Source organism: Phaenicophaeus curvirostris, chromosome 26 (genome assembly GCF_032191515.1).
Source record: "Phaenicophaeus curvirostris isolate KB17595 chromosome 26, BPBGC_Pcur_1.0, whole genome shotgun sequence".
Lineage (NCBI taxonomy): Eukaryota > Metazoa > Chordata > Aves > Cuculiformes > Cuculidae > Phaenicophaeus > Phaenicophaeus curvirostris.
In genome coordinates this window covers 3,124,771-3,143,864 of record NC_091417.1, presented here as the reverse complement: position 1 = coordinate 3,143,864, position 19,094 = coordinate 3,124,771, and the positions used below count along the sequence as shown (strand labels likewise).

Here is a 19,094-nt window from a genome sequence, read left to right as displayed (position 1 = left end):
ATGCTTTTTTTTTCTTGTTTTGCTTTTCATTGTCCTATTTCTTGTTGCCTCCCAGGCTGGTACCCCAAAAGGCTCAGCCGTGCCAGGAATGGGGACACCCCAAACCCTGTCACCCCCCAAACCCCATCACCCCCCGCAGCTGCCGCGCTGAGCCCTGGCGATACGAGTTGGCTCGGTGGCACCAACACCAGGCGTGTCCCCTGCCCTGTCCCCAGCCCTGGGGTCCCCCCCCCAACCCATGGGGTCCTCCCCAGCCCACCACCCCCCTTCCCCAGCCCTGGGGTCCCCCCTAGACCCCCCCAAGGACCCAAGAAGTGAGGTAGCCTTGGCTTCCCACGGCGTTCTGGGCACTGGAAGGGTTTTATTGGAGCCGGTGGCATCGCAGCGAGCGCGGGTCCCTCTGCCCGGGGGTCCCGGTGCAGTGGTTTATTTTTTTGGGGGGGGGTGTCACCCCCATCCGAGCCCCTGGGGGTGCGTGAGGGGGGGAGCATGCAGCGTGGAGCAGCTCGGAGTGGGGGGAACCCCCCTCTCCCAGCAGCTTTGAGGTAGATTGAACGTGGGGGGCACAGGAGTGATTTGGGGGGGGTCGGGGGGGGCAGCTTCCTGCAGTCCCGTGGGAAAGCAGGAGGGACCCAGTGGAAGGGGGAAACTCACTGGGGGGGCCAGAGGAGACCCCCTCCCCAATAGCCCAGCACAATTTTGGGGGGTCCATGCTGCGCCACGGGGTTCATTGCTCAGCAGCATCGTTGTGGGGAGGGGGGAAAAAATAAGGGGAGGGGGTGCTTTTAATGTAAAAGATGCTTGAACCGGTGGGAGGGGGCAAAGGGGACCGAGAACAAGCAGTTGCCCCCCACCTCAAACCCCCCCCCCCCTCAAAACCCAACTTTGTCCCAAGGAGCCGAGGAAGAGTCAGCCCTTTCCTTTCTCCTGCATCCAGATCCTGGTCCCTCGGATCCTCCCTGAGATCAAGCGGCGACACCCAAGGGTGCTGGTGACACCCAAGGGCACAGGCGGGTCCCCTCCAGGCGTCCCAGCACCCCGATTCAAGCATCCAAACCCCGTGCGGATGCAGGGATGGGGCGAGGCGGGGGCGCAGAAGCCCACACTGGGGGGGGCCGGGGGGCTTCGGGGTGGGGGGCTCAGTCTTTCCGTAGCTACTGAAGACTTGGAGGTATTTTGGGAGCCGTGTCTCGCTCCTCGAGTGTGTTTTCATGCAGCATCCAAAGATGGGGGTGTGGGGGGGACTGTGGGGAGGGGGGAGGAAGGCTCAGATCTTGCTGTTCTCCAGGTGGGAGTCGATGTGCTTCACCAGCGCATCGTCCGGGTAGCCGATGGGGAAGGCCAGTTGGCACAGCGGGCAGCTCCGCACCTCCGAGTCCACCGTCTCCAGCAGCAACTGGGGGGGCACACACAGCGCTGAGCCCACCACCTGCTCCCCTCTTCCTCCTCCTCGCCCTCCTCCTTCTTCTCATCCCCATCCTCAACCTCATCCTCATCCTCATCCACATCCTCAACCTCCTCACCACCCTCCCATTGCAGGCTGGGACACCGGACAGAGAATCATAGAATCATAGAATAACCAGGTTGGAAGAGACCCACCGGATCATCGAGTCCAACCATTCCCATCAATCACTAACCCATGTCCCTCAGCACCTCGTCCACCCGTCCCTTAAACCCCTCCAGGGAAGGGGACTCAACCCCCTCCCTGGGCAGCCTCTGCCAGGGACCAATGACCCTTTCCGTGAAATATTTTTTCCTCATGTCCAGCCTGACCCTCCCCTGGTGGAGCTTGAGGCCATTCCCTCTCGTCCTGTCCCCTGTCCCTTGGGAGAAGAGCCCAGCTCCCTCCTCTCCACAACCTCCTCTCAGGGAGTTGCAGAGAGCAATGAGGTCTCCCCTCAGCCTCCTCTTCTCCAGGCTAAACACCCCCAGCTCTCTCAGCCGCTCCTCTTGTTCTCCGGCCCCTTCTCCAGCTCCGTTGCTCTTCTCTGGACTCGCTCCAGAGCCTCAACATCCTTCTTGTGGTGAGGGGCCCAGAACTGACCCCAGGATTCGAGGAGTGGTCTCCCCAGTGCCGAGTCCAGAGGGAGAAGAACCTCCCTGGACCTGCTGGCCACGCCGTGTCTGATCCAAGCCAAGATGCCATTGGCCTTCTTGGCCACCTGGGCCACTGCTGGCTCATGGTCAGTCGCTGTCAACCAACACCCCCAGGTCCTTCTCCTCCAGGCAGCTAAGGTCTCCCCTCAGCCTCCTCTTCTCCAGGCTAAACACCCCCAATTCCCTCAGCTGCTCTCCAGCCCCTTCCCCAGCGATGGGGAAACTGAGGCACGCAGTCCCCTCACCTCTCCCACCGCACCGCGCCCATTCCGGGGAGGGGGTCCCACTTACGTTGATCGAGGGCCAGGACTGGGCGTGCTCGGCTCGGGCGTAGGCAGCGGCCGCCCGCTGCACGGTGTCGGCGTCGGGGAAGCCGGCGCAGAAGGAGGCGCAGCGGATGGCGCCGGCCTCGGGGCTGGGGGGACTGGGCAGCGCCCACTCCTCTTCATCCGACGACTGCTTCTCGAAGCGCACGTGCTCCTCGAAGGGTTGGTGGGCGCTCAGCGGGGCCCCCGGCGCCCCCAGGTAGACGTCGCCGTACGCTCGCGGCTTGGGGAGCGTCGACGCTTCGGGTTGGAGCCAGAGCGAGCGGCTCTGCTGGTACAGGGCCACGTTCGTCACCTCCGAGTAGCTGCGGCGACCTTGGAAACCGGCTTTGACGTGGCGGCTGGAGGGTTTGGCGTAGCCCAGCTCCATCCTCTCGCCGGGCAGGCGATGCGGTGACGCCGAAGCCGGCGACGGGCAGGGCGGCGGAGCTGGCGAGCGGCGCTGCTGGGCGGGCGACTGGGGGGGCGCGGGCACGGGCGAGCGGCGCTGCTGGGCAGGGGACTGAGTCGGGGGTCCCGGCGAGCGGCGCTGCTGGGCTGGGGACTGAGTCGGGGGTCCCGGCGAGCGCCGCTGCAGCGCCGGAGACTGGCACTGAGGGGCCGGCGAGCGGCCCGGGGGAACGGGCGAGGGGCACTGCGGGGCGGGCGAGCGGCGTTGCTGAGCCGGAGAGTGGCACTGGGACAGCGGGGAGTGGCGCTGGCCTGCGGAGAGGAACGGGGCGCGGGGAGAAGGGAAAAGAACCCCCGTCAGAGGAGAAAAACTCCAGCAGCACCCAGGGGCATCCTGGAGGGATCGGGGGGAGGCTGGCGGGACCCCCGGGGGGAGGGTGCTTCGTGGTTGGATGCTCTTGGGGAAGGTGCTCTGTGGATGGATGCTCCATGGATGGATGCTCTTGGGGTGGGATGCTCCTGGTGAGGGATGCTTCATGGATGGATGCTCCATGGATGGATGCTCCATGGTTGGAACCTCTTGGGAAGGGTTTCTCCTGGGAGGGATGCTCCCATGGATGGATGATCTAGGGGAGGGATACTTCATGGATTGATGCTCCATGGATGGACACTCTTGGGAAGACATGCTCGTGATGATGGATACTCCATGGATGGATTCTCCATGGATGGACACTCTTGGGAAGGGCTCCTGCAGGGAGGGATGCTCTTGGGGAGGGGTGCTCTTGATGAGGGATACTTCATGGATAGATGCTCCATGGATGGATGCTCCATGGATGGATGCTCTTGGGAAGGGTTCCTCCAGGGAAGGATGCTTTTGATGAGAGATACTTCACGGATAGATGCACCATGGATGGACACTCTATGGATGGACATTCTTGGGAAGGGCTCCTCCAGGGAGGGATGCTCCCATGGATGGATGTTCTTGGGGTGGGATGCTCTTGATGAGAGATACTTCACGGATAGATGCTCCATGGATGGATGCTCTTGGGAAGGGCTCCTCCAGGGAGGGATGTTCTTGGGAAGGGTTCCTCCAGGGAGGGTGCTCCATGGATAGATGCTCCATGGATGTGTGCTCTCGGGGAGGGGTGCTCCATGGACGATTGCTCCATGGATGGGTGCTCTTGGGGAGCAGTGCTCTTGGGGACGGGTGCTCCAGGGACAGCTACACTCTTGGGGAGGGATGCTGCCTTGGATGGATGCTCCATGGATGGATGCTCACAGGGAGGGTGCCCCAGGGAGGGATGTCCCCAGGGAGGGATGTTCCCATGGATGGGAGCTCTTGGGGACGGACGCTCTTGGGGAAGGATGCACCCCAAGCTGGATACATGCAGGAGGTGGGGTTCCCTTACCGCCGTTGAGGCTCTTCTCCTGCAGGAGGGCGCGGAGGATCTGGCTCTGCAGGGAGCTGAGGTTCCTCAGGCGACACAGCTCCTCCGTCAGCTCCGTGTAGGCCAGCGCCAGGTTCACCCTGCGGTGGGGACGAAGCGTCACTGAGGCCAAGCAGCCCCAGATGCCAACAAGGAGGGGACTCCCCGCCGTGGGGTCGACCCAAAATTAACCCCAAATCTTGTTTTACAACTCAAAAATAAAAAGTTGCGGCCGTGCAGCCCCCCTCCACCCACCCAACCTCCTCCCCGGCTCTTGGAGCCTCCGATAACGTCGTAATTTTTCTGCTCCAAGTTGGGTGTCGTGCTTTTTTTCTTTCGCGGCGAAGCGAAGGGAGAAGCCGCGTGCGAGGGCCCCGGGGGGCTCGACGCGTCCGGCACCGCGCGGCGAGAGAGCAACTGAGCCGTTGTGACACCCGGGGACACGGGAGATGCCACGCGAGACAGCAGGGACAGAGCCAGCTCGTGGGGGAGAGGGGAAAGGGGGAGAGAGGGAAATAGAGAGGAAAAAGAAGGAAAAAAAGAGGGGAAGGAGAAAGGCAAGAGGGAAAATAGAGAGAAGAGAGAGGGGAAAGAGAGGGGGAAAGGGGAAAGAGAGAGGAAAAGAGGAGAAGAGGTGGGAAAGAGGAAAATATAGAAGAAAAAGAAGGGAGAAAAGAGGGGAAAGAGAAGGGAAAGAGGGGAAATAGAGAGAAGAGAGAGGGGAAAGAGAGAGGAAAAGGGGAGAAGAGGTGGGAAAGAGGAAAATATAGAAGAAAAAGAAGGGAGAAAAGAAGGGAAAGAGAAGGGAAAGGGGAAATAGGGAGGGGAAGGGGGGAAGAGAGAGGGGAAAAGAAGGGGAAGAGAGGGGAAAGGGCGGAAGAGGAGGGGAAGAGGAAAATTGAGAGGAAAAAGGAGGAAAAAAGAGAGAGAAAAGAGGGGAAAGAGAAGGGAAAGAGGGGAAATAGAAGAGAGAGGGGAAAGAGAGGAAAAGGGGAAAGAGAGAGGAAAAGGGGGAAAAGGGGAGAAGAGGTGGGAAAGAGGAAAATATAGAAGAAAAAGAAGGGAGAAAAGAGGGGAAAGAGAAGGGAAAGAGAAGGGAAAGAGAAGGGACAGAGAAGGGAAAGAGAAGGGAAAGAGAAGGGAAAGAGAAGGGAAAGAGGGGAAATAGGGAGGGGAAGGGGGGAAGAGAGAGGGGAGAAGAAGGGGAAGAGAGGGGAAAGGGTGGAAGAGGAGGGGAAGAGGAAAATTGAGAGGAAAAAGGAGGAAAAAGGAGAGAGAAAAGAGGGGAAAGAGAAGGGAAAGAGGGAAAATAGAGAGATGAGAGAGGGGAAAGAGAGAGGAAAAGGGGGAAAAGGGGAGAAGAGGTGGGAAAGAAGAAAATATAGGAGAAAAATAAGGGAGAAGAGGGGAAAGAGAAGGGAAAGAGGGGAAATAGAGAGAGGGGAAGAGAGGGGGAAAAGGGGAGAAGAGGGGAAAGGGGGAGAAGAGAGGAGACAAAGGGCTGAAGAAGAGGGAAAGAGAAAAATTGAGAGGAAAAAGGAAGGAGAAAAGAGGGGAAAGAGAAAGGAAAGAGAGGAGAAGAGGGGAAAGAGAGGGGAAAAGGGGGGAAAGGGCAGAAGAAGAGGGGAAGAGGAAAATAGAGAGGAAAAAGAAGGAAAAAAGAGGGAGAAAAGAGGGGAAAGAGGGGAAATAGAGATGGGAAGAGAGAGGGAAGAGAGGGGAGAAAAGGGGAAAAGGGGGGAGAGGGGAAAAAGGGGGAAAGGGGAAAGGGCAGAGGAGGAGGGAAAGTGGAAAATAAAAGGGGAAAAAGGGAGAAAAGGGGGGAAGAGAAGGGAAAGAGAGGGGAAAAGGGGAAACGGAGGGAAAGGAGAGAATGGGGGGGAAGCGAGGGAAAGAGGAGAGAGAAGGAGAGAGGAAAAAGGGCAGAAGAGGAGGGAAAGAAGAAAATAAAAGGAGAAAAGAGGGAGAAGAGGGAAAACAGGGGAAAAGACAGGGAAAAGAGGGTGAAGAGAAAGGAAAAGAGGGTGAAGAGAAGGGAAAAGAGGGGACTAGAGAGGAGAAGAGGGGGGGAAAGAGGGGGAAAAGAGCAGAGAAAGAGGGTGGGAAAGGGGAAAAGAGAGGGTGAAGATGGGGGGAAAGAAAGGGGAACGAGATGGGAAAGAGAGAAGAAGATGCTTCCCCAAGTCACATCTTGAGTCCCCACGGCCCTGCCAGGTGGCACCAGGACCAGGGCACCTCTTGCCCCCCTAGACCCCACCACTCATGACCCACCAGTCCCTCCTCTCCTGCCTCAGTTTCCCCTCTGGGTCCCTTAAGGCTTTTGGGGTGGTTTGGTGCTGGGGTGGTGGTGGGGGTCTGGGTGCCCCCCAAAAAAAGCACCTGTAAGCTGGGGGGACACACCAGATCCAGCTGGGGGGACAGGAGAAAGTGATACCCAGCACCCCCATCATCCTGGGGGCACCCCAAGGATTCTCCTCTTGGTTTGGTTCCCACAGTTACCTGGCCAAGAGCGAGCAGGAACAGCCGAGACCTCAGAAAGGACCGAAACCAAGAAAAAGAAACCAAAATAAAAAAGAATAGGGGGTTTTAGGGACCCCCACCACCATCGCACGCTGAGTAATTCAGCAAAAAACAGCCACAAAAATCACCCGGAGATAGAAAGCGCCGATAAAGCACCTTTCACACACACAAAAAACCCCAAAACAAGCGGTGGAGAGGAGCAGGTTACAAAAAAAAAGAGCCGTATTTACAAGAAAAGAGCAGGGAGGGATGGGCTGGGTGAGGGGGGGAAGAGGAAAGGTGCCCCCAGGGCTGGGGGTGAGGGGATTGGAGCTGCCCGTGCCTCAGTTTCCCCACCCTGACTTGGAGAATGGGGGCAGCAAACTGAGGTGGGGCTGTAAAATAAGACGAATATTTGGAATTTGATTTATTTGGGGTTCCCCCCAGCAGGGTGGGGGTGGATATTGTGGGCAGGGGGATGCAGAGAGGGGGTCCCCGTCCCCAAGAGGTAGCACGGGGGGGGTGAGCTCATCTTTCCCAGCTACTGTGGGGCTGAGCTTTGTGGAAAATGAAATCAGGGAAGCATCGGAGGGGTTATAAGGGAACCCCCGCCTTGGGATGCGTGAGAGACGGGGATCAGTCACCCAGCTGCAGCCCCCGGGGATGCCAGCGCGGTTGCATCCGAGCCCCACGCGCTGATTTACGCCGGGGAGACAAGAAACAGTGAAAGCATCCGACACCTTAGGGGGAAAAAAAAGAAGAGTTGGGGGGGGGACACCCCCCAAACACCCCAGCACCTTGGCAGCGAAGCCTCGCGCGTCACCTTTCATCTGTCCACAGCTCAGCGCAGGCTGGCGGCCTCGCTGCCCGCGGGACCCAGCGTCACATCTTGGGGGGGGACGGGGGTGCGAGGTCCCCCTGCCACATCCCCGCAGCCCCGCGGAGGATAAACCAGCGAGGACAGCGTTCCTTAACGAACCCCGACGTCCTGATTCTAGGGAAAAGTCCCAGCGGCGCTGGCACGGAGCGAGGGCAGGATCGGTGCTGCCTCCTCCCTGAATTTGGGGGCGTCCTGGCCAAAACCCCTCAAATCTGGGGGCTCGGACCCAGCTCAGCACCACGCGTGTCCCCTGTGGACCTGGCAGGACGCAGGGCATCGCATCCCCTCTTTGTCGCCAGCCAGGGATGCAGCCTCGATGGAGTCTCCGGAGCACCAGGCGCGAGGGAGCCCGGGCACCAGTCCTGGCGATGCTCCCCACCCAGTTAAACCAGTGCAAAGAGAAGCCAGAGTGAAGCCGAGAAGGGCCCTGAGCAGCCTGGATGTGCTCCTGGTGCTGCCTGGCCTGGCTTCATAGAATCATAGAATCACCAGGTTGGAAAAGACCCATCGGATCATTGAGTCCAACCATTCCCATCAATCACTAACCCATGTCCCTCAGCGCCTCGTCCACCCATCCCTTAAACCCCTCCAGGGAAGGGGACTCAACCCCCTCCCTGGGCAGCCTCTGCCAGGGACCAATGACCCTTTCTGTGAAAATTTTTTCCTGATGTCCAGCCTGAACCTCCCCTGGTGGAGCTTGAGGCTTCATGGCACAGCTCGGCGCTGCACGGCACCACACGGCACAGCTCAGTGCTGCACGGTGCTGCATGGCACAGCTCGGTGCTGCCTGGCACAGCTCGGCGCTGCACGGTGCTGCACGCCATCCACAAGCCATCAGTGCCCTCTGGAGGCAGCGGCACAGCCGCCGAGCCAGCACCACACAGACCGTACGGCGCCGGACACTGGACTGTGCCCGCACCGCAGCAGGACCCCCATTCCACTCCAATCCCTGGGGCGCAGCGGGTGCTTTCGGGGTGCCAGACGCCCTCCCCGCAGCACCGCATCGTGGGGACCCCGGGGACCCTACCCAAATGGTTGGACTCGATGATCCAGTGGGTCTTTTCCAACCTGGTGATTCTACGATTCTACGAAAGGGAGCTCCCATCCCACTGGACGCGAAGCCCGGCAGTGTCCAATCCCTCCCTGCCACGCGGGGACTCCCAGCCCCATCCCAGTTCACCCCAGCACTTACTGGTCGTCGCCCACCTTCTTCACCCAGGCCATGTCCCGCTCCGACTGCTCCTGGGGGGGAGCGGACACCCCGTCAGCCCCTGTTGGGGGACGAGTCGGGGTCCCACACGGGTGCCCCCCCCCCACCTCGCCTCGTACCTGCTCCCGCGTGTCCTGCAGGTGCTTCAGCTCCGCTTGCAGCCGCTCGCACTCGGCTTTGAGGTGCTCCTCGCGGTGCTGGGCGCGCTGGGTCTCCTGCCGCGCCGCCTCCAGCTCAGCCTCCAGCCCGCGGCTCTGCCAGCCGCCGGCGCGCTCCAGCACTGCGGGTAGGCACGGCTCAGCGCCCGCCACGCAGCCTCGAGAGGGCCCCGCGGGGTGGGGAAGGGGGGCAGCTCACCGTGGCTCAGGCCGGGGTTGGGGTGCAGGGCGAGGAAAGGCACCTCCTGGCCCGGCATGGGGGTCCCCAGCCCAGAGAAGGCGCCGGCATCGCGCTGCCGCAGCTGCTGCTCCAGGCTCCGGATGCGGCTCAGATGCGTCTCCACCAGCGCCCGCTGCCCGAGGATGGGGAGGAGGCTCAGCCCCGCTGGCATCGCGCCCCACGCCGGGGTTCCCTCTGCTCCCCATCCCAGGGAATCCGGCACTGGGAGGGGGGTCCCGGTGGGCAGAGCATCCCGCGGGATGCGGTGGTGGAAGCCACGGGTGCCCAGTCGACCCCGAGAACGTGGGGCTGGGATGGGGAACGGGCACCGGTGGCGCTGGGGGTGTCCCCTGGAGAGGCGGGTGTCCTCTCCAGGGATAAAGCCAAGCCACGTGCATCTCTACAACCCCCAGCGCGTCTACAACGGGGACAAGCAACCACAAACCCCCCCAGATCCATGTTCCGAGTCCTGGTGGTGGCACCAGCAGCCCCACAGGGTAGGGGACCTCGATGTCCCCTGACACCGTTCACCCCCAGCACCCACCATCTCTCCCAGCTCGGTCTCCAGATCCGCCTTCTCCACGCAGAGCTTCTCGTAGGCTTGGATCATCTCCTCCAGCTGCTCCTCTCGCTCTTTGCTCTTCTGGAGCTGCCGGAGAAGCGGGCAGGGGTTGGGTGGGCAGCTCGGGGGACTCCCCCGCGCGCCCCCCAGCCCCTCCGGCCCCGCTCACCTCGTGCTGGAACTGGTTGAGCTGCTGCTGCAGCGACGCCTTCTCGCTCTTGAGCAGCGACGTCTCCTTGGCCTCGTAGAGCGAGAAGATGTGCTCCTCGCCGAACTCGCCGATCAGCGGGTACTGGGGGGCAGGGGGCATCAGTGGGGACCCCCATCCCCGAGCCCCCCATCCCAGAGCCCCCCATCCCAGAGCTCCCCGAGATCGCCCTCACCTTGACCTCGTAGAGCTTGAGGCGGCGCTTGAGCGTTGAGTTCTCCCTCTCCAGCCCCGTCAAGCGGTTCTTGATGTCGTCGTAGGCGGTGATGAGGGCGAAGTGGGAGGCTGAGCACATCTCGCCCGAGAGGTCCGTGTTGGGGCTGTCGAGCCAGTCGTCGTCCGGCCCCAGCGCCTCCTGAGTCAGGATGCTGATGTCGTCCTCGAACATGGAGTCCATGTCCTGCCTGGCGGGAGGGACGGACAGACAGACGGACAGTCACCGGTGACCTCATGAAAGGGATCAACACAAAGTCCGTGTCCTGCCTGAGGGGACGGATGGACGGACAAACGAGACAGACACCGGTGACCCCACGGCAGAGATGAATGTGGAGTCCGTGTCCTGCCTTGGGGACGGACATACACATGGACAGACGGACAGACAGATGGACGGACAGTCACCAGTGACCTCATGAAAGGGATCAACACGCGGTCCGTGTCCTGGCTGGGGGACGGATGGATGGACAGACAAGACAGACACCGGTGACCCCCCATGAGGGATGAACGTGGAGGCCACATCCTGCCTTGGGGATGGATGGACAGACACACAGACAGACAGACAGACAGACAGTCACCAGTGATCCCACGGCAGCAATGAATGTGGAGTCCACGTCCTGCCTTGGGGATGGACGAACAGACAGACAGACAGATGGACAGTCACCGGTGACCTCATGAAAGGGATCAACACGCAGTCCGTGTCCTGCCCGGGGAACGGATGGATGGATGGACAGACAGACAGACACCAGTGACCTCATGAAAGGGATGAACACAGAGAATATGTACTGCCTGGCAAAGGGACAGACGGACAGACAGACACCAGCGACCCCACGGCAAGGGATGAACGTGGAGTCCACGTCCTGCCTGGGGGACGGACGGACAGACAGACAGACAGACACCAGTGACCTCATGAAAGGGATGAACACAGAGTCCGTGTACCGCCTGGTGAAGGGACAGACGGACAGACAGACACCAGCGACCCCACGGCAAGGGATGAAGGTGAAGTCCACGTCCTGCCTGGGGGACAGACAGACACACAGACGGACAGACGGACAGCCACCGGCGACCCCACGCCGGGGATGAACACGGAGAGAGCCTCCCCGCGCAGCATCCCTGGGGGCACACGGTGACTTTCCCCACGTCCTCCTGGGACCCAGCGCCAGGAATAGCAGCCGGTGCCGCTTCCCACGCCCCCCGCGCAGCCCGTGCCCCACATACCCGCACCCCCGGGGGGCACCCGCCCCACAGCACAGCCCCCCAGACACCCCCGGGGGGCTGATCCTGAGGGGGCTGCTCGGTTACGCCGCACGGCGCCGCGGGATCTGGCCCCCAGAGAGGGTTTGGCATGGGAGAGGGGCTCAAAGAGTGGAGAGGGTTCCAAAAAAAGTGGGTCTCAAAAGCTTGGGAGAGAGTCCCAAAAGCCTGGGGCCCAAAAGAACAGGCAAGGGGCTCAAAAGAGGGGGTGAGGGTCTCAAAGGGTGGGTCCTGGTCCCAAAAGAGTGGGTGAGGGTCTCAGAAGTGAGGGTGAGGGTCTCAAAGGGTGGGTCCCGGTCCCAAAAGAGTGGGTGAGGGTCTCAAAAGTGAGGGTGAGGGTCTCAAAGGGTGGGTCCTGGCCCCAAAAGGGTGGGTGGGGGTCTCAAAAGCAAGGGTGAGGGTTTCAAAGGGTGGGTCCCAGTCCCAAAATCATAGAATCATAGAATCACTAGGTTGGAAAGGACCCACCAGATCATCGAGTCCAACCATTCCTATCAAAAAGGGTCTCAAAGGGTGGGCCCCGGTACCAAAAGAGGGGGTGAGGGTCTCAAAAGTGAGGGTGAGGGTCTCAAAGGCTGGGTCCCCGTCCCAAAAGAGTGGGTGAGGGTCTCAAAAGTGAGGGTGAGGGTCTCAAAGGGTGGGTCCCGGTACCAAAAGAGGGGGTGAGGGTCTCAAAAGCAAGGGTGAAGGTCTCAAAGGGTGGGTCCCAGTCCCAAAAGCAAAGGATGAGGGTCTCAAAAGTGAGGGTGAGGGTCTCAAAGGGTGGGTCCTGGTCCCAAAAGAGTGGGTGAGGGTCTCAAAAGTGAGGGTGAGGGTCTCAAAGGGTGGGTCCCAGTCCCAAAGGCAAAGGATGAGGGTCTCAAAAGTGAGGGTGAGGGTCTCAAAGGGTGGGTCCCAGTCCCAAAGGCAAAGGATGAGGGTCTCAAAAGTGAGGGTGAGGGTCTCAAAGGGTGGGTCCCGGTACCAAAAGAGGGGGTGAGGGTCTCAAAAGTGAGGGTGAGGGTCTCAAAGGGTGGGTCCCAGTCCCAAAAGCAAAGGATGAGGGTCTCAGAAGTGAGGGTGAGGGTTTCAAAGGGTGGGTCCCGGTCCCAAAATCATAGAGTCATAGAATCACCAGGTTGGAAAGGACCCACCGGATCATTGAGTCCAACCATTCCCATCAAAAAGGGGCTCAAAGGGTGAGAGAGGGGCTCAAAAGCAGGGCAGGGACCCCCAAAAAAGTGGGTCCCAAAAGGTTGGGAGACAGTCCCAAAAGCCTGGGTCCTAAAAGAGCAGACAAGGGGCTCAGAAGAGGGAGTGAGGGTCCCAAAGTGTGGGTGAGGGTCTCAAAAGTGTGGTGAGGGTCTCAAATGCAAGGATGAAGGTCCCAAAAGGGAGGGTGAGGGTCCCAAAGGGTGAGTTCTGGTCCCGAAATTGTGGGTAAGGGTCCCAAAGGGTGGGTCCCAGTCCCAAAATCATAGAATCACTAGGTTGGAAAGGACCCACTAGATCATCGAGTCCAACCATTCCCATCAAAAAGGGTCTCAAAGGGTGGGTGAGGGTCCCAAAGGGTGAGTTCTGGTCCCAGAAGAATGAGGGAGGGTCCCAAAGCGTGGGTCCCAGTCCCAAAAGTGTGGATGACGGACCCAAAAGAGTGGGTGAGGGTCTCAAAGGGTGGATGAGGGTCCCAAAAGCTGGTTCCTGGTCCCAAAAGCATGGGTGAGGGTCCCAAAAGCGAGGGTGAGGGTCCTAAAGGGTGGGTCCTGGTCTCAAAAGAGGGGGTGAGGGTCTCAAAAGAGAGAGTGAAGGTCCCCAAAGAGTGGGGGAGGGTCCCCAAGGGTGAGTCCTGGTCCCAAACGCATGGTGAGAGTCTCCAAAGCGAGGGTGAGGGTCTCAAAAGAGGGGGTGAGGGTCTCAAAGGGTGGGTCCTGGTCTCAAAAGAGGGGGTGAGGGTCTCAAAAGGGGGGGTGAAGGTCTCAAAAGAGCGAGTCCTGGTCCCAGAAATGTGGGTGAACCGAGTCGTGGGGTTCGTGGATTCCCAGACCCCCCCGGCTCGAGCGCTGCCGGGGGTCCTGGAGCCACAATGTGGGGTGGGGGGACCCCCCTGGTGGTGCTGAGCAGGGGCTGGGATCCCTCCCTCTCATCCCTCTTGGATACTCCAGGCTCCACAGCAGCTCCGCGTCCACGCGCCCCGAGCTGTGCCTCAGTTTCCCCACCTGCGGGTGGGCCCCGGGCGCGGGGCGAGGCGGCGCGGGCTGGGCAGGGCGGCGGCGCGGGCGCACGCGGTTCAGGCGTCGGTGGTGAGGTGGGAAGCACAGCCGGGGCACCGCGGAGGGAGCTCGGCCGCGGGACGGGCACTGGGAGACGGCAGCGTTGTCATTAGGCTTCAGGGTTAACGGTGGAGGGTCTAGCCGCTCCGGCTGCGCTCGGTCCCCAGCGTCGGCTCCTCCTCGAGGCCTACGAAGGGCTTTAAAAAGAGCAAAAACGGGGCTGAGCTCGCAGCTCGGATGCCACCAGGATGGAGATGGGGATGGGATGGAGAGGGGTTGGAGAGGGGATGGAGAGGGGATGGAGAGGGGATGGAGAGGGGATGGAGATGGGGATGGGGATGGGGATAGGTTGGAGATGGGATGGAGATGGGGATGGGGATGGAGATGGGATTGAGGGGGGATGGAGATGGGATGGAGGGGGGATGGAGATGGGGATGGAGATGGGGATGGAGACGGGATGGAGAGGGGATGGAGATGGTTTGGAGAGGGGGTGGAGAAGGGGATGGAGATGGGTTGGGATGGGATGGAGAAGGGGATGGAGATGGGATGGAGAGGGGATGGAGATGGGATGGAGGGGGGATGGAGATGGGATGGAGAAGGAGATGGAGATGGGATGGAGAAGGGATGGAGATGGGTTGGAGAGGGGATGGAGATGGGATGGAGAGGGGTTGGAGATGGGATGGAGAGGGGATGGAGATGGGATGGAGAAGGAGATGGAGAGGGGATGGAGATGGGGATGGAGATGGGGATGGAGATGGGGTTGGGATGGGGATGGAGATGGAGATGGAGAGGGGATGGAAAGGGGGATGGAGGTGGAATGAAGTGGGGTTGGGATAGGATGGAGAGGGGATGGAGAGGGGGGTAGAGAGGGGATGGAGATGGGGAGGGAGAGGGGATGGAGATGGGATGGAGATGGGGATGGAGATGGGGATGGGGACAAGGATAGAGATAGGAAGAGGATGGGGACAGGGATGGAGATGAGGATGGAGATGGGGAGAGGGACTGGGATAGGAAGGAATGGGGACAGGGATGGAGATGGAGATGGGATGGAGGTGGGGATGGGATGGGGACGAGGATAGAGATAGGAAGAGGATGGGGACAGGGATGGAGATGAGGATGGAGACGGGGAGAGGGACTGGGATAGGAAGGGAATGGGGACAGGGATGGAGATGAGGATGGAGACGGGGAGGGGGATGGGATGGAGCCAGGGAAGGGGATGGAGACGCGGGTGGGATGGAGACAGGGATGGGGACGGGGATGGAGGAGCAGGAGGGGCTCGGGGCCGAGCCAGGGATGGAGAGAGGGATGCGACGGGGCCGGAGGAGGCCGGGAGCGCCGGGACCGGGGCGGGGGGGGCTGAACGGGGCGGGGGCAGCGCGGATCCAGCCCCCCCAGGCCCCGCACTCACCGGCGCTGGGATGCGCTGGGATGCGCTGGGATGCGCTGGGATGCGGTCCCCGTCCCCGCCGCCCCCGCCGCCGCTTCTTCCGCTCCGGAGACACCGGGAAACCACGTGGGCACCGGGACCGGCGGCCCCTCCCCCCGGGCCGCCCCCCCCCCGGCCCCGGGACCACCCCCCGCAGCCCCGGCCCTTCATCCCCAGCCCCGAGGCTGCCCCCCTTCCACCCCCCGCATCCCCATCCCCATCCCTCCCGGTGTCCCGTCCCCCTATCCCTTCCACCCCCCCCAACACTGGGACCACCCTCCATCCTCATTTCCCACCCCCTCAGCCTCTACACCCCCCCCAATCCATCCCTAGCCCTTTCATCCCTGTCCCCCCCGCTATATCCATCCCTCTCCCCTCCATCCCAGTGTCCCCCATATCCCTATTCCCCCCATCCCAGTGTTGTGTCCCCCCCCCATCTCCATCCCTATCCCCTCCATCCCAGGACCCCCCATCCTCATCTCCCTTAAATCCATGGGCATCCCCACATCCCTGTCCCCACCCCCCATCCATCCTATCCCCTCCATCCCAGTATCCCGTCCCCTCCATCCCCATCCCTTCCACCCCCCCCCAGTCCCTGGACCACCACCCACCGCCCTCCCCATCCCCGAGCATCCCAAGCACCCCCCCAATTCCTAGACTCCTCCTATCCCTGGACCCCCCTCTCTTCCTTGGGACCCCCCCCATCCATCCCCAGGGCTCAGCGGGTCCAGGGATGCTCCAGGGGGGGTGAAAAGGGATGAGACTCGTTTTCCCAGCCCCCCCCCCCAGCATCCCTTTGCCCTTTGAGGGGGGGAAGGGTCAGACACAACCAGACCCCCAAATCCTGGGGGAAAATTAGGGGAGCAGCAGTGTGGGGGCTGGGATCGCCTCCCCCCTTCCTGCCCCCCCACCACGGGAACATTTTATTCCCTGAATTGTTCTCTCCCAGCCGCTTCCATTATGGAATTACAGCTTTTTTTTTTTTGCTGCGCAGGGTTATTAATAGCTGCTCTGCTTTTGCCGGTGCCGCTGCTGCCGTGAGAGACCCCGCACCACCCTGAGACCCCCAGGAGAAAGGGATCAAGGTTTGCACCCCCCCAGGATGGGGAACTGACCCCCTTGGGATGAGGGACAGACCCCAGCATCCCCTGGGATGGGGGGACAGAGCCCCGCAGCCCCCAGAATAGGGGGATTCCTGGCTTCACCCAAGCCTGGGATGCTGAGTGATTCCATGGACAGGTTAGGTTACAGCTCATGAGGTGCTGAGTGATTCCCATGGACCAGTTACGGCTCATGGGATGCTGAGTTATCCCCATGGACCAGTTACTGTTCCCAGGATGCTGAGTGATTCCATGGACCGGTTACAGCTCATGGGATCTGAGGTGATTCCATGGACTGGTTACTGCTCATGGGATGGAGGGTGATTCCATGGACTGGTTACAGCTCATGGGATGCTGAGTGATTCCATGGAGAGGTTACAGCTCATGGGATCTGAGGTGATTCCATGGACCGGTTACTGCTCACAGGATGCTGGGTGATTCCCATGGACCGGTTACGGCTTACGGGATGCTGCATGGTTGGACTCGATGATCCAATGGGTCTTTTCCAGCCTAGTGATTCTATGATTCTATGATTCACATGGACCAGTTACAGCTCATGGGATCCCAGGTGATTCCATGGACTGGTTACTATGGGATGCAGGATGATTCTATGGACTGGTTACTGCTCATGGGATGCTGGCTGATTCCATGGATCGGTTACAGCTCATGCGATCCCAGGTGATTCCATGGACCGGTTCCTATGGGATGCAGGATGATTCCACGGACTGGTTACTGCTCATGGGATGCTGATTCCCATGGACCAGTTACTGCTCATGGGATGCTGGCTGAATCCATGGATCGGTCACAGCTCATGGGATCCCAGGTGATTCCACGGACCGGTTACGGCTCATGGGATGCCCATGGGATGCCAAGGTGCCAGGTGATTCAGTGGCCGGAGCACGAACTGAGCACCACAGAGCAGGGAATCTGGAGCTGGAAACACATCACAAGGCCCAGGAGGTTTGGGGAAGCTGGTGCTGAGGGGGCCCCGGGCTGCTCCAGGCCTTCTGGCCATTCCCGTTGGAATATGTGCCAGAGAATCATTGCCTTCAGCACATGGTGGGGAGGAATCAGCAGCTCCTGGGGGCTTGGGGGGGTCACAGGGCTGGACTGGAAGGTAGGAGAGTCCCGTGGATCCGAGGCATCCACTGCCGAGCAGGCAGGAGCTGGGCTGTGCTGCAAACACACCCTGGAAAACATGAGTGCCAGCTCTGGCTCGCCTAGCAGATGCCGCTCGGGGCTTTGAAGTGCAAATTAAGGTTTTTCCATCAGGTTGGAAGTTAATTTTGATGCAAAGACAACAGCGCGGATGGAAGCAGGCGTTTGCACCAGGGATGAGCATCCCGGTGGGGAGCAGCGGGATGTGACCCAGCATCCACACCCCACAAGGCACTAAAGTTCACTGGACATCAAGGAAAAGCCTTGCAGCCATCCCAGGAGCTCTTGCAGCGTCGCATGTGGAGTGGAGGAAGGCAGAGAGAGGCCCCGGAGCCATCCAAGCTCCCGCGTTAAACCAGACCCAGGGATTTGGGGTCCCCGTGGCATCTCCACACACAGCGCAGCACCCGGGACCATGGGTACAGGCAGAGCAGGATCCATCCCATAGGATGCTCTGCTCTTCCCGAGGCTGCAGCTCTTCCTTTGTGGTTTCCCCAGTGCAGTGGGAGCAGAGACGCAGGGATGCGGAGAGGGATGCAGGCAGGGCTCACCCCATCAGACTTTGCCTTTCATCTCCCAGCTCTGCTCACAGCAAACACCAGCAGCCACCTCCCTGCTCCAGCTCCTCAGCTGCTCCTGCTCCTGCTCAGAGCCACCTTTCTCCATCCCCTGGGATGTTCCATGGGCTTCTGTGCCTGCCAGGGATGTCCCTGCGCTCCCTTCCCTGCAGCCCATCTCTGCTTTTGCCCTGCGGCTGGGGCTGCATTTCCAAGCTCTCTCCCGCCTGCCTCGCTCCCAGAGCCCCATCTTAACTCTGGAACTGAATTATTTAACCCTAATGCATTTCGGGAACGCTCGAGGACTCGGCTAATCGGTGCGCTTCACGATGCTCACGGCAGGGAATGACGGAGAGCAGGCGAGGAGCAATCCCTGCTGACTCCCAGCCGCATCCGTGACGCTCGGAGGCTGCAAAATCCCTGGCTTCACACAAGGCCTGAGCTGTGATGGGATCATTCAAACCCTAGAACATCTCCTTCGTCATCTTCAGGGACAGCATCTCATTTGTTATCCACGTTCAGGAGGAACAGAGAAGCCCGGGAGATCCCACAGTTAAAGGTTTTACTTACCTGGGAAAAATTATTCCATGCATTCATGGTGGAGGCTCCTCAGTTATCGCAAACACAGCCGGCTGGGCTTCTTCCTTCCATCCCATCAGCTCCTGCCACCTCCAGGAGGAGGTCGAGCAGTAAATTCATCCAAACGTGAGAACAGAGAATCCTGTTCCCACCGGTAGCTGCTGACACAGTTGCGGGAGCACGATTAGGAGCAGGGGGATTGGAGCGGGGCGGAGGCAGCTTTATGGGATCTCACAACCATGCAAATGCGGAGCGGAGAACCTCAGACCATTTCCCACTTGGCTCACGTAGCCAAGAATGAGAATTGTGGAATGGTTTGGGTTGGAAGGGACCTCAAAGCCCATCCAGTTCCACCCTCTGCCACGGGCAGGGACACTTCCCACTGGATCCAGGTGCTCCAAGCCCCATCCAAGGCTCCTCATTGTTCATGTTTGCATCCCACGTGCTCACATCCAGCACCGTGCTGGTCTCCCACCCTGTGCCAGGCATCCCTGAGTGGGCTGGGGGCATCCTGGGGCTCCCCGGGGTGTCTGAGCACCCGCTCTGCACGCGGAGCAGACCGGGATCGGCACAGCAGGCTC

General features: G+C 60.6%; 1 protein-coding gene across 1 annotated transcript; it reads right to left on the bottom strand.

The window, feature by feature from the left end:
- Nucleotides 1–1,101: 1,101 nt before the first annotated feature.
- On the bottom strand, nt 1,102–13,730 carry TBKBP1 (TBK1 binding protein 1). Its single transcript, XM_069876810.1, has 10 exons — nt 13,640–13,730; nt 10,153–10,381; nt 9,939–10,061; nt 9,752–9,856; nt 9,187–9,340; nt 8,949–9,109; nt 8,812–8,861; nt 4,223–4,341; nt 2,389–3,125; nt 1,102–1,396 (listed from the first exon to the last, which is right to left on the bottom strand). Exons 2-10 carry the CDS (start codon nt 10,372–10,374, stop codon nt 1,268–1,270), a joined length of 1,800 nt encoding a protein of 599 aa, XP_069732911.1. The 5' UTR covers nt 10,375–10,381; nt 13,640–13,730; the 3' UTR covers nt 1,102–1,267.
- Between the last annotated feature and the right edge of the window lie 5,364 nt (nt 13,731–19,094).

Coding starts and splice junctions, on each gene's coding strand:
- TBKBP1 (XM_069876810.1), bottom strand. CDS start 10,374: ATGGACTCCATGTTCGAGGACGACATCAGCATCCTGACTCAGGAGGCG. Junction 9,110..9,186: donor CAACCCCGGCCTGAGCCACG/GTGAGCTGCCCC, acceptor GCCTACCCGCAG/TGCTGGAGCGCGCCGGCGGC. Junction 4,342..8,811: donor AAGAAGGTGGGCGACGACCA/GTAAGTGCTGGG, acceptor TCCCCACCGCAG/GGTGAACCTGGCGCTGGCCT.